At 38.8% G+C, this 17,421-nt stretch overlaps 1 protein-coding gene across 1 annotated transcript; it reads right to left on the minus strand.

The window, feature by feature from the left end:
* Positions 1-8,505: 8,505 nt before the first annotated feature.
* LOC129975668 (uncharacterized) lies at positions 8,506-10,756 on the minus strand. The gene is made up of 2 exons (XM_056088785.1): positions 10,654-10,756; positions 8,506-9,584 (listed from the first exon to the last, which is right to left on the minus strand). The coding sequence occupies exons 1-2, from the start codon at positions 10,754-10,756 to the stop codon at positions 8,506-8,508; spliced, it is 1,182 nt and encodes a 393-aa protein (XP_055944760.1).
* Positions 10,757-17,421: the final 6,665 nt, after the last annotated feature.

The raw sequence follows: 17,421 nt of genomic DNA on the forward strand, positions 1-17,421 counted from the left end.
CAAGTAATGAAAATGAAAGCTATAGCTCACATCCCTGTAACCGCTGCCTCTCACACATCTTTAAATTTTCCAAGGGTGTAATAACATGTGGTGAATTGTTGAATGTTCCCCTTGAAGAAATCACTGCGGAATTGAAACCCCAAGGAGTGACTCACGTACGCCAAATTTCCATTAGGCGGGATGAACAACTCCTTCCCACAAAGCATTATATCCTTACATTTCATAGACCAACAATCCCAGAATTCATATATGCTGGATACATTAAACTACAGGTCCGACAGTACATCCCAAACCCCTTGAGATGTTTTAAATGCCAGCGTGTCGGCCATTCGAAGATTAATTGCCGCGGGACTCTAACATGCGCCCGCTGTGCAGGAAAAGACCACGATAGTGAACAGTGTAACGCCCCCGAAAAATGCGTGAACTGTGGAGGCTGTCATACATCGTTTTCTCGAGTCTGCGAACGCTGGAAAGTTGAAAAACAAATAACCTCCATTAAATTTAAAGAATCTATTTCGTATCCTGAAGCAAGAAAAAAAGTATTAGCTCAAACACCCAAACCTGGTGTGAGTTATGCTACCGTTGCCAAAACACCTTTCTGTGTCAACTGTAAATGTACAAATTGTGTAAAATACAACCCTCAAACTACAACTATTGAAAAATCTTCCGATTCTGAGGTAGAAAATACAGCATCCAGTACACCTGAAACTAACAAACCATTTCGATCTAAACCAAACTCTAATTCGCAAAGATCACTTAAGCTAAAGCTTTCAAAACGGGGACTCTCGCCAAAAGATTTAAGATCAAAGCTAAAAAATCTACAGCACAAAATTCCGTCGCTTTGGGACTTGCGACGAAAGGTAATGTCCATAAGGACTTAACGTCCATTTTTGGCGCACCTAAAAGTCCCGATTCCATTTCCCTCCATCCGTCAGGACGAGGAGGATGAATTACAAATGAGTTGCGATGTTTCGCCAACTCTTCATAACACTTGCCATTATAAACTTGATACTTCTGTTACTTGATGGGAACTTTCATCACTTGGAACTGTCGTGGTCTTCGGTCCAAAGTTCTTGGAATCAAGCATATTATTAATCGGCTCCATCCTGCTTGTTTTGCTTTTCAAGAAACATTCCTGAAACATGACATTGCTGTGAAAATCCGTGGCTACAACTGTGCTCGGAAAGATGCTAACACTGGAAATAATACTTCCGGGGGTGTTTGCATCTTAACGTCCAACCTGTACCCGAGCTCTCATTTAAATTTACACACCTCTCTACAAGCTGTGGCTGTTCAAGTCCATATACGAACCCTTGTCACAGTTTGTAGCATTTATTTGCCGCCACACACTGTCATCAATCAACATGAACTTAATAGTTTAGTGGACCAATTACCCAAACCTTTCTTGCTTCTTGGCGATTTTAATGCTCATAGTACTTTGTGGGGTTCGGAAAGCACAAATTCTCGTGGGCGACAGATTGAACAGTTTATCACTGATAACTCTCTCTGTCTGCTCAATAATGACGAGAAAACCTATTTCCACGAACCCACACGTACATTTCACAGTCTAGATCTGGCTATTTGCTCTCCCGATCTCTTTCCGTTACTCAACTTTATGGTTGGAAGTGATCTCTATGATAGTGATCACTTCCCCTTAATGGTCTCCTATGCTGATAGAGGTGGAGCGACTTCTTGTCCCCCACGTTTCCTATTCAAGCGGGCAGACTGGACTGCTTTCATGCACCTGGCAAGAATTTCGGAAGATATGATCAGAACGACTGATATTTCAGAGGCAGTACAAAATGTAGTTGACTGCTTAATTGATGCTGCGAACAATTCCATTCCCAAAAGCTCCCCACGTTCGAGGAAATTCCCGAGACCGTGGTGGAATGAAGCTTGCCGCGACAGTCACCGCGAACAAAAAAAGCGGTGGAATATCTTCAGAAGATATCCCACAACAGATAATTTAATTGCTTTTAAACGTGCTAGAGCTAATGCTCGTCGTATCCGTAGAAAAACCCAGAGAGAATCTTGGATTCATTTCATCTCTTCCATCACAACCTTTACTTCTTCGAAACTACTCTGGAAGAAGGTTAAAGCGGCTAATGGTATTTACAAAGAGTTTTCTATTCCTGTGCTGGAGACAGAAAATGGAAGTGTATCTTCCCCATTAGATGTCGCCAATGCTCTTGGATATGCATTTGAACAGGTTTCTTCTGATAATTCATATAAGCCTTCATTTGTAGAAATTAAGAATCGCGCACAACAGAAAAAGTTGTGTTTTTCTACTCGAAAATCCTTTCCATACAATTCGGAATTTAAATTGCACGAATTGCTAACGGCTTTATCGAAGACTCATGATACCAGTCCTGGTCCAGATGGAATCACATATAACATGCTTCGCCATTTGTCTGCCACTTCTCTTTCCAATCTGTTAATTTTATTTAATCGTATTTGGATTGAACAGAAGTTCCCATCACAATGGCATGAAGCTATTGTGATTCCAATACTGAAACCCGGTAAGGACTCCTCTAACCCTCTGCACTATAGGCCTATCGCACTCACAAGTTGTCTATGCAAGACACTTGAGCGCATGGTTAATGCCCGTCTTGTATTTGAACTGGAAAGGAAAGAATGCATCCCGTTGCTTCAAAGTGGTTTTCGCAGAGGAAAGTCGACATTTGATAATATTGTGTTACTTGAAACTCAAATTCGCAATGCATTTGTCCGTCGAAATCATCTGGTCTCTGTCTTCTTCGACATTGAAAAGGCCTATGACCGTACCTGGCGGTTTGGTATTCTCTCTGCACTTGCGAAATTTGGATTTAAGGGAAATTTGCCCATGTTTTTAAAACATTTTTTATCGTTGCGCACATTTCGTGTTCGGGTCGGTAAATCATATTCCGATCCTTTTATTCAAGCTGAGGGTGTTCCACAAGGAAGTATCCTCAGTGTTACACTTTTTATCAGTTTATTTCAGTCAAATTCTTAATGTTTTACCCTCATCTATTCAAGATACGTTACATGTTGACGATCTTCAGATCTCCTGCAAAGGAAGCAACATGCGCTTAATAGAGCGCCAATTGCAGTTAACAAACTGGTAGGATGGTGCGGTAAATACCATTTCTCCTGAAAAAAGTCAATGCAGTCACTTTTGTAGAAGACAGGCCATTCATTTGGATCCTTCAATCCATATTGGGAATGTTGAAATACCTGTGGTCAATGAAATAAAATTTCTAGGAATAATATTTGACCGTATGCTCACTTTCCTTCCGCATATTCTACATCTGCGGAAGAAGTGTGACAGGTCATTAAATATTCTTAAAGTTCTTTCCAGAACCACTTGGGGAGCAGATCGCACTTCCTTGCTCCGAATTTACGAATCATTGACTTTATCCCGTATTGATTACGGATGTATGGTGTATGGCTCTGCGCGTTCTACGGTCCTACGTAGACTAGACACTGTACACCATTCAGCTTTGCGAATTTGCTCTGGTGCATTTCGAACCTCACCAATGCAAAGTCTTTATGCTCTCTGCCATCAGTTACCACTTGGTTTAAGACGAAAAAAAGTATCTGCCCAGTACTACCTTCGAGCTTTATCTATTCCGAAGCACCCCTTGTCCTCTATGACATTTCCGGTTAGTCTTCGAAGACTTCATAATGCTCGTCCTTCCCACATTCTCCCATTTTTCGAGAGAGCTAAATCTCTTCTTCGTGATTCCGAGCTCCATGATAAGATGATACAGACTGCTGATCTCTTTTCCTTTCCCCCATGGAATATGCCTCAGTTTTCCTTTCTAAATCCCTTCTCTAATTTTGAGAAGCAGAATACTGCCCCTATTGTCTACCAGAATCTCTTTAATTCTCATCACTGTCAGTATCTAGATTACTTAAAAGTTTTTACGGATGGTTCAAAGTCAGATGGTCATGTTGGTTGCGGAATTGTTTTCGATACTGATATATTCAGTTACCGCCTAGACACATCTCTTTCAGTTCTATCTGCTGAATTATTGGCAATTTTTTATGCTCTTCAGAGGATTTCACTCTCTTCTGAGCGAAAATTTTGTATCTATACCGACAGTATGAGCTCATTGAAAATACTTTCCAGTATACAAAATCGGATTCATCCAGTTGCCGTGGAAATCCTAGATCTTCTAAGGATTCTCGAAAACAGGGGGTTTGAGATACTATTTTGCTGGATTCCGAGTCATGTCGGAATCACTGGTAATGAGCTCGCGGATAATGCTGCAAAGAGTTCGTCTTTGCTTATACAGAGAGACATCCCATTTAATGATGCGAAAAATGCAATCCAACGTCATTTTTACTCACTCTGGCAGGATTCATGGAACAATCAAATTAATAACAAACTTCACACGATAAAACCTTTTATTTCTTTCTGGCCTTGTTTACCAGTGCGAGAGCTAGACGTTAAATTATCTAGACTCCGCATTGGCCACACACGTCTTACACATAAACATCTTTTATTCGGCGATAGAGCCCCATTTTGCACGAGATGCAAAGTAATTTTAACGGTTCATCACCTTTTGGTTGAATGTCCTGATTTTAAACATCACCGTCTAAGATTTTTTCATGCTTCAACAGTGGACATGCAAATGCTAGTGGGGGAACGTCCCCATAAAAATCTTTTTAAATTTTTAAAAGCAGTTGGTTTTTATCATCTTATTTAATATTTCTTCTTACTGTCATTTTTTACACCTTGTTGATAATGTTACGAGACATTGCAATGTAATTTTGTCAATTAGTTTCCACTTTTACATATTTTTATATAAGACAAGTATTTAATATTTTAACCATAGGTCTGGCGCAGTATGGCCAGATATGGCTCTTGCGCCATAAAACACCACAAAACCAAACCAAACCATCTCCTACCAAGTCACGGATGTTCAAGTGCAATGTTCCGAAATGATGCAGCCGGTGGCTATTAAAAACAGGACATTCGGTTAAAATGTGAACGATGGTAAAATCGACTTGATATGATGTCCAAGTTGGACATCGTTCACCTAACAAAAGGTGTTTATGGGTGAAACGGGTGTGCCCAATGCGAAGTCGTGTCAGTTTGACATCAAGTTCACTCACTGGGACAATTGGCCATAATGTAATGCGTGATTTAATGAAATGCAATTTATTAGATATTTGGAGGTCCTACGATTCTTGAAATAATGAATGAATATGATGAGAAAGATACTTCTTCGCATCAAGATAGGGAAGCGGTCGTTGTATATATAATGATGCTTCCTTAGCTGCAACATCTGCTTTCTCATTTCCATTTATGCCAACGTGGCTAGGTAGCCAGCAAAATATTATGTCAAAGCTTTTAGATTGTAGAGTTCGTAGAAGACATAAACTATGAATAACTATTGGATGCGTTATATTATGATGATGACCAAGAGCTTCAAGAGCGCTCATACTATCGGAATAAATACAAAATTTTTGTTCCTGAAGAGTGGAAATTTTTTCTAGGGCAAACAAAATTGCCATCAATTTGGCCGTTAAAACAGAGTGAGTGTTGTCCAATCGTATACTTAAAATATTTTCAGAAAATACGATACCACATCCCACATAATGAGCAGTTTTTGATCCATCCGTAAAGACAGCGGTGTAATCTGAAAACTTATATCGGTGATAATTAAAAATCTGTTGGAAAATGGAAGGTGAAACTGTAGATTTATCAAAAGTAGAAAATGGATTATGAAATGAAATTTGTGGAATATCCCAAGGTGGGAGGGATATAAAATTTATCGGATGGATTTGGACATTACAAAGATCTGAGTTGGCAAGTAATTGTTTCATCCTCTCGCAAAAAAGAGGGATATTAGAGGGACGAGCATTGTATAATCGACCAATGCCAACAGGAATATTCATGTCCCGCATAGGATGAGTAGTATGACATTGCAGTCTCAAAAAAATATTGGACGCACAACTTTTTGCGACGTAGATTTAGCGGCAGTTGGTGACAAACTACATATAAGCTGTGCACAGGCGAAGTTCGAAACGCTCCAGAACAGATCCTGAGAGCAGTATGGTGCACAGTATCTAATTGCTTTAGAACACTAGTGCGTGCAGAACCATACACTTCGCACCCATAGTCAATACGGGAGAGTACCACAGATTGATAGATGCGAAGTAAAGATGTTCGGTCTGCTCCCCATGACGTAGTTGAAAGAACCTTCAAAATATTCAGCGATTTCTCAAACTTCTTCCGTAGATAACGGATATGAGGAAGGAAAGTGAGTTTACGATAAAATATCAATCCTAAAAAGCGAACCTCATCAACAACTGCTATTCTGATTCCCCGGATGTTAATTACAGGGTCTAGATGAAGGTTTCGTTTCCTACAGAAATGGATACAACAGCTCTTTTCAGGGGAGAGTGTGTGCCCATTTTCATCGCACTAGTCTATTAGCTTGTCAACAGCTTTCTGAAGTTGTCGTTCTATTAAGGCCATACTAGATCCCTGACAAGAGATCTGTAGGTCATCAACATACAATGTGCCAGAGACAGATGATGGTATGACTTGGAGAATTTGACTCAAATGAAGGATAAAAAGGGTGACACTCAATACACTTCCCTGAGGAACACCCTCCTGTTGGATAAAAGAATTAGATAACGTTTGGTTTATGCGAACACGAAAATTACGAGTTTGTAAGACATTTTGAGTAAAAAGAGGTAGGTTACCCCTAAACCCCATATCAAATAAAATTTTAAGAATACCATAGCGCCAAGTACGGTCATAAGCCTTTTTAATGTCAAAAAATATCGAAACAAGATGGTTTCGGCGGACAAATGCATTGCGTATTTCAGATTCAAGGTGAATAAGATTATCAACTGTGGATCGACCTCGACGAAATCCGCTTTGAAAGGGTGAAATACAACCATTTTTCTCTATTTCATACATGAGCCGTGAATTGACCATACGCTCGAATGTTTTGCATAAGCAACTAGTCAAAGCGATCGGTGTATAGCTCAGAGGATCTACTGGATCTTTCCCTGGCTTAAGGATCGGAATCACAATCGCCTCTCGCCACTGATCTGGAAACACTTGCTCACTCCAGATTCTGTTAAAGAGATGAAGGAGATAAAAGAGAGAGGATTCATCCAGATGGCGGAGCATGCTGTATGTTATTCCATCAACACCTGGGCTAGTATCACGTGTCCGGGAGAGAGAATTCTTTAGTTCATACATCCGGAACTTGCAGTTGTATAAAAAGCAACCGCGAGTTTCAAATTTTAATTTTAATTGTTCTGCCTGTCTCTTTTTTGTGAGAAAAACTGGATTACAGAAAGCAGAACTGGAAATATCAGCAAACGTTTGACCCATTATATTCGCAATTTCCAATGGAGAAGAGTAAGAAAGCGACCCAACGCTTAATACAGGAAAAGTAAAATCCTTATATATGCCATTGGCCGCCCGGACTTTCCGCCACACTTGGGCGCTGGATGTAGTAGAAGTAATTGAGGAAACGTATCTTATCCATGAAGCTCTCTGGCTGAGACGTCGGATGCGACGCGCATTTGCTCTTGCCTTTTTAAATGCAATGAGGTTTTCAGTTGTAGGGTATCTACGAAAGATCCCCCATAATCTCTTTTGGTCCCTATAAGCTTCACGACAAGCGTCGTTCCACCACGGTTTGTGATATTTTTGTGGAAAAGACGAGCGTTTAGGAATTGTAGCATTCGCTGCACCAATGATACAGTCAATAACATTTTGGACCGAATTAGTAATACTATTGGGAGTGACCATTTCCTCGGTAATCTCCGCTTTCCTAGTAAATGTACCCCAGTCTGCCCTCTGGAATATGTAAGTCTGTGGATATTGTTGTGTCCCATTATTCTCATCAGCGTGGGAAACGATCAAGGGAGAATGATCGCTATTATACAGATCACTTGCTACTATAACGTTCAGCAAAGGAAAAAGTGCTGGAGTGCAAAGGGCTAAATCAACAGAATGAAATGTACCTGTGGGTTCATGGAAATAGGTTTTCTCATTATTATTGAGCAGACAGAGACAGTTATCAGAAATTAATTGTTCTATCTGTCGCCCACGAGACTTTGTTCTATCAGAACCCCACAAGGTACTGTGTCCATTGAAGTCGCCAAGCAGTATGAAAGGCACTGGAAGTTGATCTATCAGAACATTAAGATCGTTTTGAGAGATGACATCGTTTGGTGGTAGATAAATACAGCAGACTGTAACTACGGTTTTGACGTGCACCTGTACAGCCACAGCCTGCAAGGGAGTGTGTAGGTTTAGGATAGTACTGGGATAACTGTTGGATGTCAAAATGCATACCCCGCCAGAAGATAAGCCAGTAACGTTATCCTTTCTGACACAATTATATCCACGTATTTTCAAGTGAACATTTGACTAAAAGAACGTTTCTTGAAGCGCTATGCAAACAGGGTGTGTGGAATTCACGAGAGCTTTTAGGTCTTCAAGTTTTGTCCTAATTCAACGACAATTCCAGGAAATAAAAGAGGCCATTAAATTGTGGGAGGGGGACTGTTATCAACGCCAGTGAGTCGAGTTGCTGACTGTTCGCAACCCATCTGGAAATCCTCATCATCCTCTGAAGGGTGGATTTTTAACAGCTCAGAATTAGCTGGATTCCCAAATAAAGAAGGCAAGTCCTTCGTGGCAATACCAGCTTTGCCTATCTCAAGAGCAATTGATCTTCGAGATTTCAACTCTTTTAGAGAAGCACCTGTCCTTGAAAATTTCAAAGTCAAGGACTTTTGGGCTTTTGATATGCCTTTCTTTTTCTTAAAGTTAGACTGTTTTGCTTTTTTTGGACTTATAATTAAGTCTGAATAGGAATCGGATGATAAAATGGTGACAGGCTGTGTTTGCACCTCAGAGTTTCTGAGAGACTTTTTTACGGAGGCGTAGCTACGACCTTCTGTTGGAGTCTGCGCTAACACCAGTTTTCTGGCTTCCTTAAATGATATATCATTTTTTACCTTCGTGGTTACAATCTCTTTCTCGAGCTTCCATTTGGGACAGGCTCGTGAGTAAGAGGTATGCTCTCCCTTGCAATTTGTGCATTTTTCTTTTAATGTGCAATCAGTGCTCTCATGACCAACTTGTGCACAACGAGCACATGCAAGAGTGCTGCGACAATTAGCCTTTGAATGGCCAAAACGCTGGCACTTAAAGCATCTCAAGGGATTGGGAATAAATGCCTTCACAGGTAATTTGAGATATCCTGCTTTTATCGATTCTGGTGCTTTATGGGAATTAAATGTCAGAACTAGATGCCTCGTGTCAAGAAGTTTTTCGTCACGTCGAATAGTAATACGACGGACATGCGTCACTCCTTGCGAGCTCAGTTTCTGAGATATTTCCTCCAGTGAAACATTAAACAATTCACCACAGGTTATAATACCTTTGGATGAATTTAGCGTTCGATGCGCACTTACGTTTACTGGTATAGTAGCTAGCGCTTTCAATTTCAGCAGTTGTTGAGCTTGCTTGCGGGAATTCACTTCTACAAGCAATTCCCCTGAACGCAATTTTCGAATTGAAGAAACTTCTCCAACCGTACTTGAAATAGCTTTTTCCACTAAAAATGGTGAAACTGTATGAAAATTTTCCTTTTCTTTGACTCTTTTAATTACAAAAAATTTTTCAAATTGTTTTTCAAATGAATTTGTTACAATTGGATGCCCACTGAAGGGAGCACGTTTGGATTTGCCCATACGATATTAGAGGTGTTTCAGGCCCGACGGCACCACCCACCACGGAGCCCAACAAGGGATGGCAGCCACCGGCTCTAGATGTCTAGCCTCGGCACTTACCATAGTGCTAATCGGTTACCTATACGCTAGGAGTTACCCCCGGGGACAGTGACCACCCTTAACGCCAAGCCCAAGAAGTAACCCCTTCGCTTGATCCCTAGCAGACAAGCCACTCAGGTGACTAGCTACCAGCCGATTGATGCACAGGGGACCACAGTGCACCACCCGTCTTTCAAATGGGTCGCCACGTACGGCAAACACGTGGGGTTTTGGCTGTCCATGAGAAACAAGAAGCAAACAGAGCGGCGACAGCTTCTCATGGAGAGCTCCCTCGCTTGCCATCGAGGGAAAGAAAAAACAAGGCAGAAAGCAGAAGGCGAAGAGGAGTATAAACATAAAGGGAGTATAGATCCCTGGGAACCTCGGGATTGGGACACCCGTACTCACCTATAGTAGGTGAGCCCCTGAGGGGAAATAAAGGAAAAAACAACAAAAAACCTTACCGAGTAAAGGAAACCAAAGCAACTAAAAAAGCCCGTCTTGCCGCTTTAAAAAAAGATAAACTTTTACAAAATCAGACAAAAATTAAAGATCATTTTTTGAAAAAAATGGGAAAAAAAGAAGACGCAAAAAATGCTGATTCAATTATCAACATCCATCCATCAGATGACGACATTCTGTCCTCAGCTAGTGAAACTGATAGTTCATTACGGTCTCCTTAAAAACTCATTTGCTTTAATTTTTTTTTTTTTTTTTTTTTTTTTTTTTTGCATGGCCAGTATCGTCTCTTGAAACTGCCGAGGAATTAAAAATAAGATTTCAGACCTTAAGGACATCATCAATGTACACCAACCTTCCATTATTGATCTCCAGGAAACCTATTTAAAGCCTTACAACCCAATTCCAATAAAGCATTATGAACTCGAACAAAAAAATGGTACAGGCGATAGAGCTTCGGGTGGGGTAGCTTTGCTGATATCGAGCTCTTTTCCTCCATCTCCACTAGCATTAAATACCCCTTTGCAGGCAATAGCAGTTCAAATCCATACCCATTCCTTATTTACAGTCTGCAGTTTATATCTTCCACCAAATACTCCTGTTGAACAAAATAAGCTGAATAATCTCATTTCCCAGCTACCGGAACCATTCATCATCCTTGGTGATATGAATGGACACAGCCAACGTTTGGGTAATACTGATGCAAATACAAGGGGCAAACAAATTGAAAAATTACTAGATGATTACAGTCTTTGTCTGCTTAATAATGACGAACATACTTATTTTCACGAGCCAACTAGAACTTTTGACTCTGTAGACCTTGCAATATGTTCTCCAACCCTTCTGCCTCATCTTACACTCCATGTTGCCAAGAACCTTCACAATAGCGATCACTTTCCTTTAATTATTTCCGATAACAGACAAACACCTTTAACTCATCGCACACTGAAATATAATTTTAAAGCAGCCAATTGGGTAGAATTTCAATTAAGGGCAAATATAACTAAAGAAATGATCACTAACAATAGTATAGATACTGCTATCAAAAATGTCACTGAAGTGTTAATTGCTGCAGCCGATAATTCAATTCCTAAAAGCTCCAATAATTTAAAAAGACAAAGGAAGGTATGGTGGAATGAGGATTGCCGCGAGGCATACAAGAGGCAAAGAAAGGCCTGGAGTCGATTCCGAAGAAACCCAACCACTGCGAACTTAATTAGTTACAAGCAAGCAAAGGCCAACTCGAGAAGAATACAACGACGAAGTAAACGGGAGTCATGGGAAAGATACATTAGCAGTATTAATTCCAACATATCTAGCAAAAAACTATGGGAGAGAGTAAAGAAAACCTGCGGCATATACAAATCTAACAATATAAGAATTCTCTATACTAATGGGATCTCTGTTTGATCTCTAAAAGACGTTGCTAATTGCATTGCTTCAGAATTAGCTAAAACATCAAATAGTAAAAATTATTCAACTCCGTTTGCTTGCCATAAATTTACAGCTGAAAAGCAAAAAATTAACTTTCATTCCTCTCCATTTGCTCCTTACAATACAGATTTCACTTTTCCTGAATTAAAAAGATGTCTCTCTGAAATTCGTAAATCATCTCCAGGTCCCGACAATATCAGTTACCCTATGATACAACATCTGTCTAATATATCTTTACGCAATCTACTATTTCTCTATAACAGAATTTGGCATGAGCAATCTGTCCCATCATCCTGGCAACAGGCTATCATAATACCTATTCTTAAACCTGGAAAAGAAAAATCAAACCCATGCAACTACCGTCCGATTGCACTTACTAACTGTCTATGTAAGGTCCTCGAGAAGATGGTCAACAAGCGGTTAATATATTACTTGGAAACTTATTTTTTAGTCCCTTCCAAAGCGTTCAACAATCGATAACTTGCTCGCCTTGGAAACAGAAATTCGAAATTCGTTTGTTCGCAGACAGCATACCGCTATTTTTTTCGACATAGAGAAAGCTTACGATCGTGCTTGGAGATTTGGTATTCTTCGTGGTAATCTACCCATATTCATTCAGAATTTTTTAAAACTCTGAAAATTTAGAGTAAGAAATGGAGATCAACTGTCAGACTATTTTATTCAAGAACAAGGCGTGCCTCAGGGTAGTGTACTTAGTGTAACGCTTTTTGCTTTAAAGATCAATGACATTTTAAAACAACTTCCACTCTGTGTCAAAGGTTTCCTTTACGTTGATGATCTTTACATATCTTGTTCAGAGGATGATATTGCGTTTATGGAACGACAACTTCAACTGGCCGTAAATAAAATCCAACAATGGTCTACTCTTAATGGATTCTCTTTCTCCTCAACGAAAACAAAATGTGTGCACTTTTGTCGTAAACGCCGCCTGAATCCAGATCCTGAGATCATACTCGACGGTCAACCCATCAATGTTGTCAATGAAATTAAATTTTTAGGACTAATTTTTGACAAAAAACTCACTTTTGGCCCACATGTTTTATATTTACGAAAGAAACTCGAAAAGGCTTTAAACATCTTGAAAGTTCTTTCAAATACATCTAGGGGAGCTTCCAGAACATCCTTGCTTCGAGTCTACAGAGAAGTTGTGCTCTCCAGGATGGATTACGGATGTGTAATGGAGTTCGCATGGATTGAAATACTTAAATCCATTTAAAACATTCGACAAGTCTAACACAGCTCCCGCAGTTTACCAGCAGCTTTTTGCACATCATCGAAAAATATACAAAAATTTCATTCCAGTGTTCACAGATGGTTCAAAATGCTCTTCCCATACTTCATTTGCTTGCGTTTTTGTCAATTCCATAATCTCATTCGAACTTCATCCATCATGTTCGGTTTTTACAGCAGAAATGTTTACTATCCTTTATGCATTATCACAAATTTCTAATGGTCCCCCCGACAATTATATTATTTATTCAGACTGGCTGAGTGTTTTGGAATCCTTAAAATCACTTCATCGATTCAGCCATGTATTAACCTTTAAAATTCGTGAATTGCACAATAGCCTTACATGTAAAGGCTATTCACTCCTATTTTGCTGGGTTCCTTCACATGTAGGTATACCGGGCAACGAATTGGCTGATGAGGCAGCGAAATCGGCTACCAGCCTTTTAAATGACCCTGTTCCTTTTAACGACATCAAGAGATACATAAAAACCATTCTAAATCTGGAATGGCAATCAGAAGGGGACAGAAAAGAGGTAAATAAGCTTCATTCTATTAAATATTCCATCGAATTTTGGCCCAGTTAACCTAGCAGAAAATTGGATACAATTATAACTCGCTTAAGAATTGGCCATACGAGAATTACACATAAACATTTGTTGTTCGGGGAGCCCGCCCCTCGATGTACAATATGCCAATGCACTTTGACAGTTCGACACATTCTTTTAGAGTGTCCACGTTTTAATTCTCAACGAGTTCAATGTTTTCATTCGTCTCACCTTGTTTTAAAAGACATTATTAACAAAGTTCCTCATCCTCATCTTTTTACCTTTTTAAAAATGATAGGTTTCTTCTATTTTATATTTTCTATATTATATATTTATTATTCATTCCCTTTTAATGCTTCAAATCTTTATTCTAGAGGAAAAAAAATAAAAATAAAACTGTTGTAAAGTATTTGTGAAAGTGAGCAGAGGTTTTGAATAACCTTTTAGAATGTGACTATGCACCTTTTTAAATAACCATATGTTTGCATATACCTTATGGTTGGCGCTGCATAATCAGAAATGGTTTTAGCGAGAGTAAACTCCATCAAACTCCAAACTCCACTCGCCCCTCAGGGGCTCACCTACTATAGGTGAGTACGGGTGTCCCAATCAAGAGGTACCCAGGGATCTTCACTCCCTTCATACTTACTCTCCTCTACGCCTTCTGCTATTTGCTTGATCCTTCCATCCCTCGACGGCAAGCGAGGGAGCTCTCCATGAGAAGCTGGCGCCGCTCTGTTTGCTTCTTGCTTCTCATGGACAGACAAAAACCCCACGTGTTGACCGTGCGTGGCAACCCATTAGACGGGTGGTGCACTGCTGGTCCCCAGTGTATCAATTCGGTCGGTAGCTAACCACCAGATTGGTTAGTCTGCTAGCGATCAAGCGAAGGGGTCACCTTCGGGACTCTGCGTTAAGGGTGGTAGACGTTCCTGGAAGTGGTGCTTAGCGTATAGGTTCCGATTAGCATCAAGGTAAACGCCGAGACTGGGGATGCCTAGAGCCGGTGGCTACCTTCCCTTGTTGGGCTCCGTGGTGGGCGGTGCCGTCGAAACTAGAATATGAATTACACTTTGCATGGGTCTTTTCAAAACGTCTTTGTCCAGATATTCTATTACTGAAAATACTCCTTTTATCATCTTACACACTGACAAAACATTCCATAAAGTCTCGCCTTTTCTAATTCAGAAACTTATTGCCTCAACCATTGGAGAAGTCAAGGATACTAAGAAACTTAAATCTGGAGATTTATTAATTGAAGCAGTCACAAAATCACAAATATCTGTACTTAAAAGTTTGAAACATTTAGGAGAATTTCCTGTGGAAACATATGCTCATAAATCATTAAACTATTGCCGTGGTGTTATTTCCGAACTTGACCTCGAATCTGTTTCAGAGTCTGAACTTGTGGGTGAACTAAAAAGCCAAAAAGTTTGTGAAGCCCGTCGAATAAAAATAAAGCGTAACGGTCAACTAATTCCAACGCAGCATATAATCTTAACTTTTTGTACACCTCAGCTTCCGAAAACTATTCTTGCTGGTTATGCACGATATAAGGTTCGCCCCTATATTCCTACTCCTTTGCGATGTTTTAACTGTCAGAAGTTCGGCCATTCGAAAAACGCTTGTCGAGGTAAACAGAATTGTTCCCGCTGTGCATCAGTTGGACATTCGAGTACAGAATGCAATGCAGATCCTAGATGTGTTAATTGTGATAAACCACACACCTCAGATTCCAAGGAGTGCATTAAGTGGAAAATGGAAAAGAAAATTCAAGAATTCAAAGTAACTAAAAATTTATCATATTCTGAGGCAAGGAAACTTGTGTATCCCCAACCTTCTAATACATCAGCTTCATTATCATACTCACAAGTAGTCAAAAATACTATTTCTGGTTGTACCCAGACACATGAAAAATTAACGCGAGTTGTTTGTCCTCCACTTACAAAGTTACAATCTTTAACGACTAATAAATCACAGCCAGATACTAATCCCTTTACTCCTGTCATTACTCAAAACCTTCCTTCACGAACTGCAAAGGATCTTAAGAAAAAAGAAAAATCAAAATATAAAGAGAGAACTAAAAAAACGGAAAATCAAATGTCTCCAGTTTGTGAAGAAACGAACTTTTCGAGACTTACAATCGATCCAGCATTTGGTGAAACTTATATTCCTCAGCCAACTGGTAATGAATATGAAACTACTAATGTCTCATCCAATGAAATACCACAGGACCTGCATACATTTAAAACTGTTACTTATAAGAAGAAACATAAAAAAGATAAAAATTCTGAAAATATATCGAATTCTAAATTCTGGAAGACTTCACCTCGACAAGTTTCCCAATCTATGCTAGTCTCTAATTTTAGCTCTCCGCAGATCATAAATTCCAAACCAGCTAATAAAATGGATGAAACTAACTCTGAGCTCGAAACTATGTCCACAGATAAACCCAATTAAAATACTGACACCGAAATAGAATCGGATAATGCTATTGAATATAACCCTTACGAAACAATTGATGAAACCCCACCTGCTCCGGAACCTTCTACCGATTTCACCGCAGTTGATAAAACTGTTTTTGGACAAAGTCCCCAAAAATGTACTGTTCAATGGGTTGATCTTAAAAAATTTTACAATGAATCTTCAAATACACCTATTCATAAAAAATACATTAAAAAACATCGAATAAAAAGATTACAATGAATTTTTTAACTTGATTTTGTAATATATTGTGTCTGTTTTATTATTATGAGATTTGCATTTTCACGTTTTCATGAATATTTTAATCTTTTAACATTTTTGGAAAATTTTCCTTTCTGGGATATAACTTCCCTTTTTAAGAATACACGCATAATGTTTTTATATATATTTTAACCATACGTTTGGAGCAGTAAGGTCAGAATTGGCTCTTGCGCCATTAAAACCCACAAATCCAATCCAATCCAAACTCCACTCGTCACTTAACACGCAAGACTTGGTGGGTAAAACAAGCCATCCAAATATTTTTTTTTTTTAATTTTTAAAATCTATTCGGTTTTTTTTTTTTTTTTTTTTTTTTACTTGTATCTGACATTTTTTATCATTCAACTCTGTATATTACTGAGCTTTGAAGACAGCATTATTTCATTTTTCTCCTCTTTTAGAGTAATTTTTTTGTCTCTACTCAATGTTAAATTTCAATTGAATGAATTATTTTTTACTTTTAAGAAAATGCTCAATTTTTATCAGAACCATCTATTTTCAATTTTAGCAACATATCTTATAATATGGGATGAAGCTAAAACTCATACGCTTGGCCCAATATGGCCAAGAATGGCTCTTGCGCCAATAACACCCAACAACAACGCAGCTGTCCGCTCTATAAAAGGTGGTTATTTTGGATTTTGACAAATGGTCACATTAATGTGACTGGACCATGCAATTTCTCAAATATATCATTCTGCTTTCTTTCAGAATCATTAATCATAAATAAACAAAAAGCAGGTTCTATTTTCAGTTCGATTTAATATAAAATAAATATGTGGAATAATATGATAAATACTAAAATATTAGTTTACTCGTTGAGATTTTGAAATTCTAAAATATGCAAACTTAATTTGTTGTTGTTGCGTAGACTCGGGAAAGGCAGCATAATATAATGCAACTAAATAATACTATATATATATATATATCAGTTCAGGACAGTAAGTAATTGAGAGATATGCTGGATATATAGAGCTAGTACAGTTTGTACTAGCTCTGAACTAGTCTCTGTACTAATTTCATAGTACAGTTTGTTTCCATAACTTAATTGTTTTGTTATCATAAATTCGATGTTCTTACAGTTGAGAAAGATTCAGAATTCGGAAGTAAATGGAGCGCCAGTATAAAAATTCTATTAATTTCAAATCTTTTGTCGTAAAACTAATGAAATGTAAAAATTGTAGGCTTT

Source organism: Argiope bruennichi, chromosome 1, assembly GCF_947563725.1.
Source record: "Argiope bruennichi chromosome 1, qqArgBrue1.1, whole genome shotgun sequence".
NCBI classification, from domain to species: domain Eukaryota; kingdom Metazoa; phylum Arthropoda; class Arachnida; order Araneae; family Araneidae; genus Argiope; species Argiope bruennichi.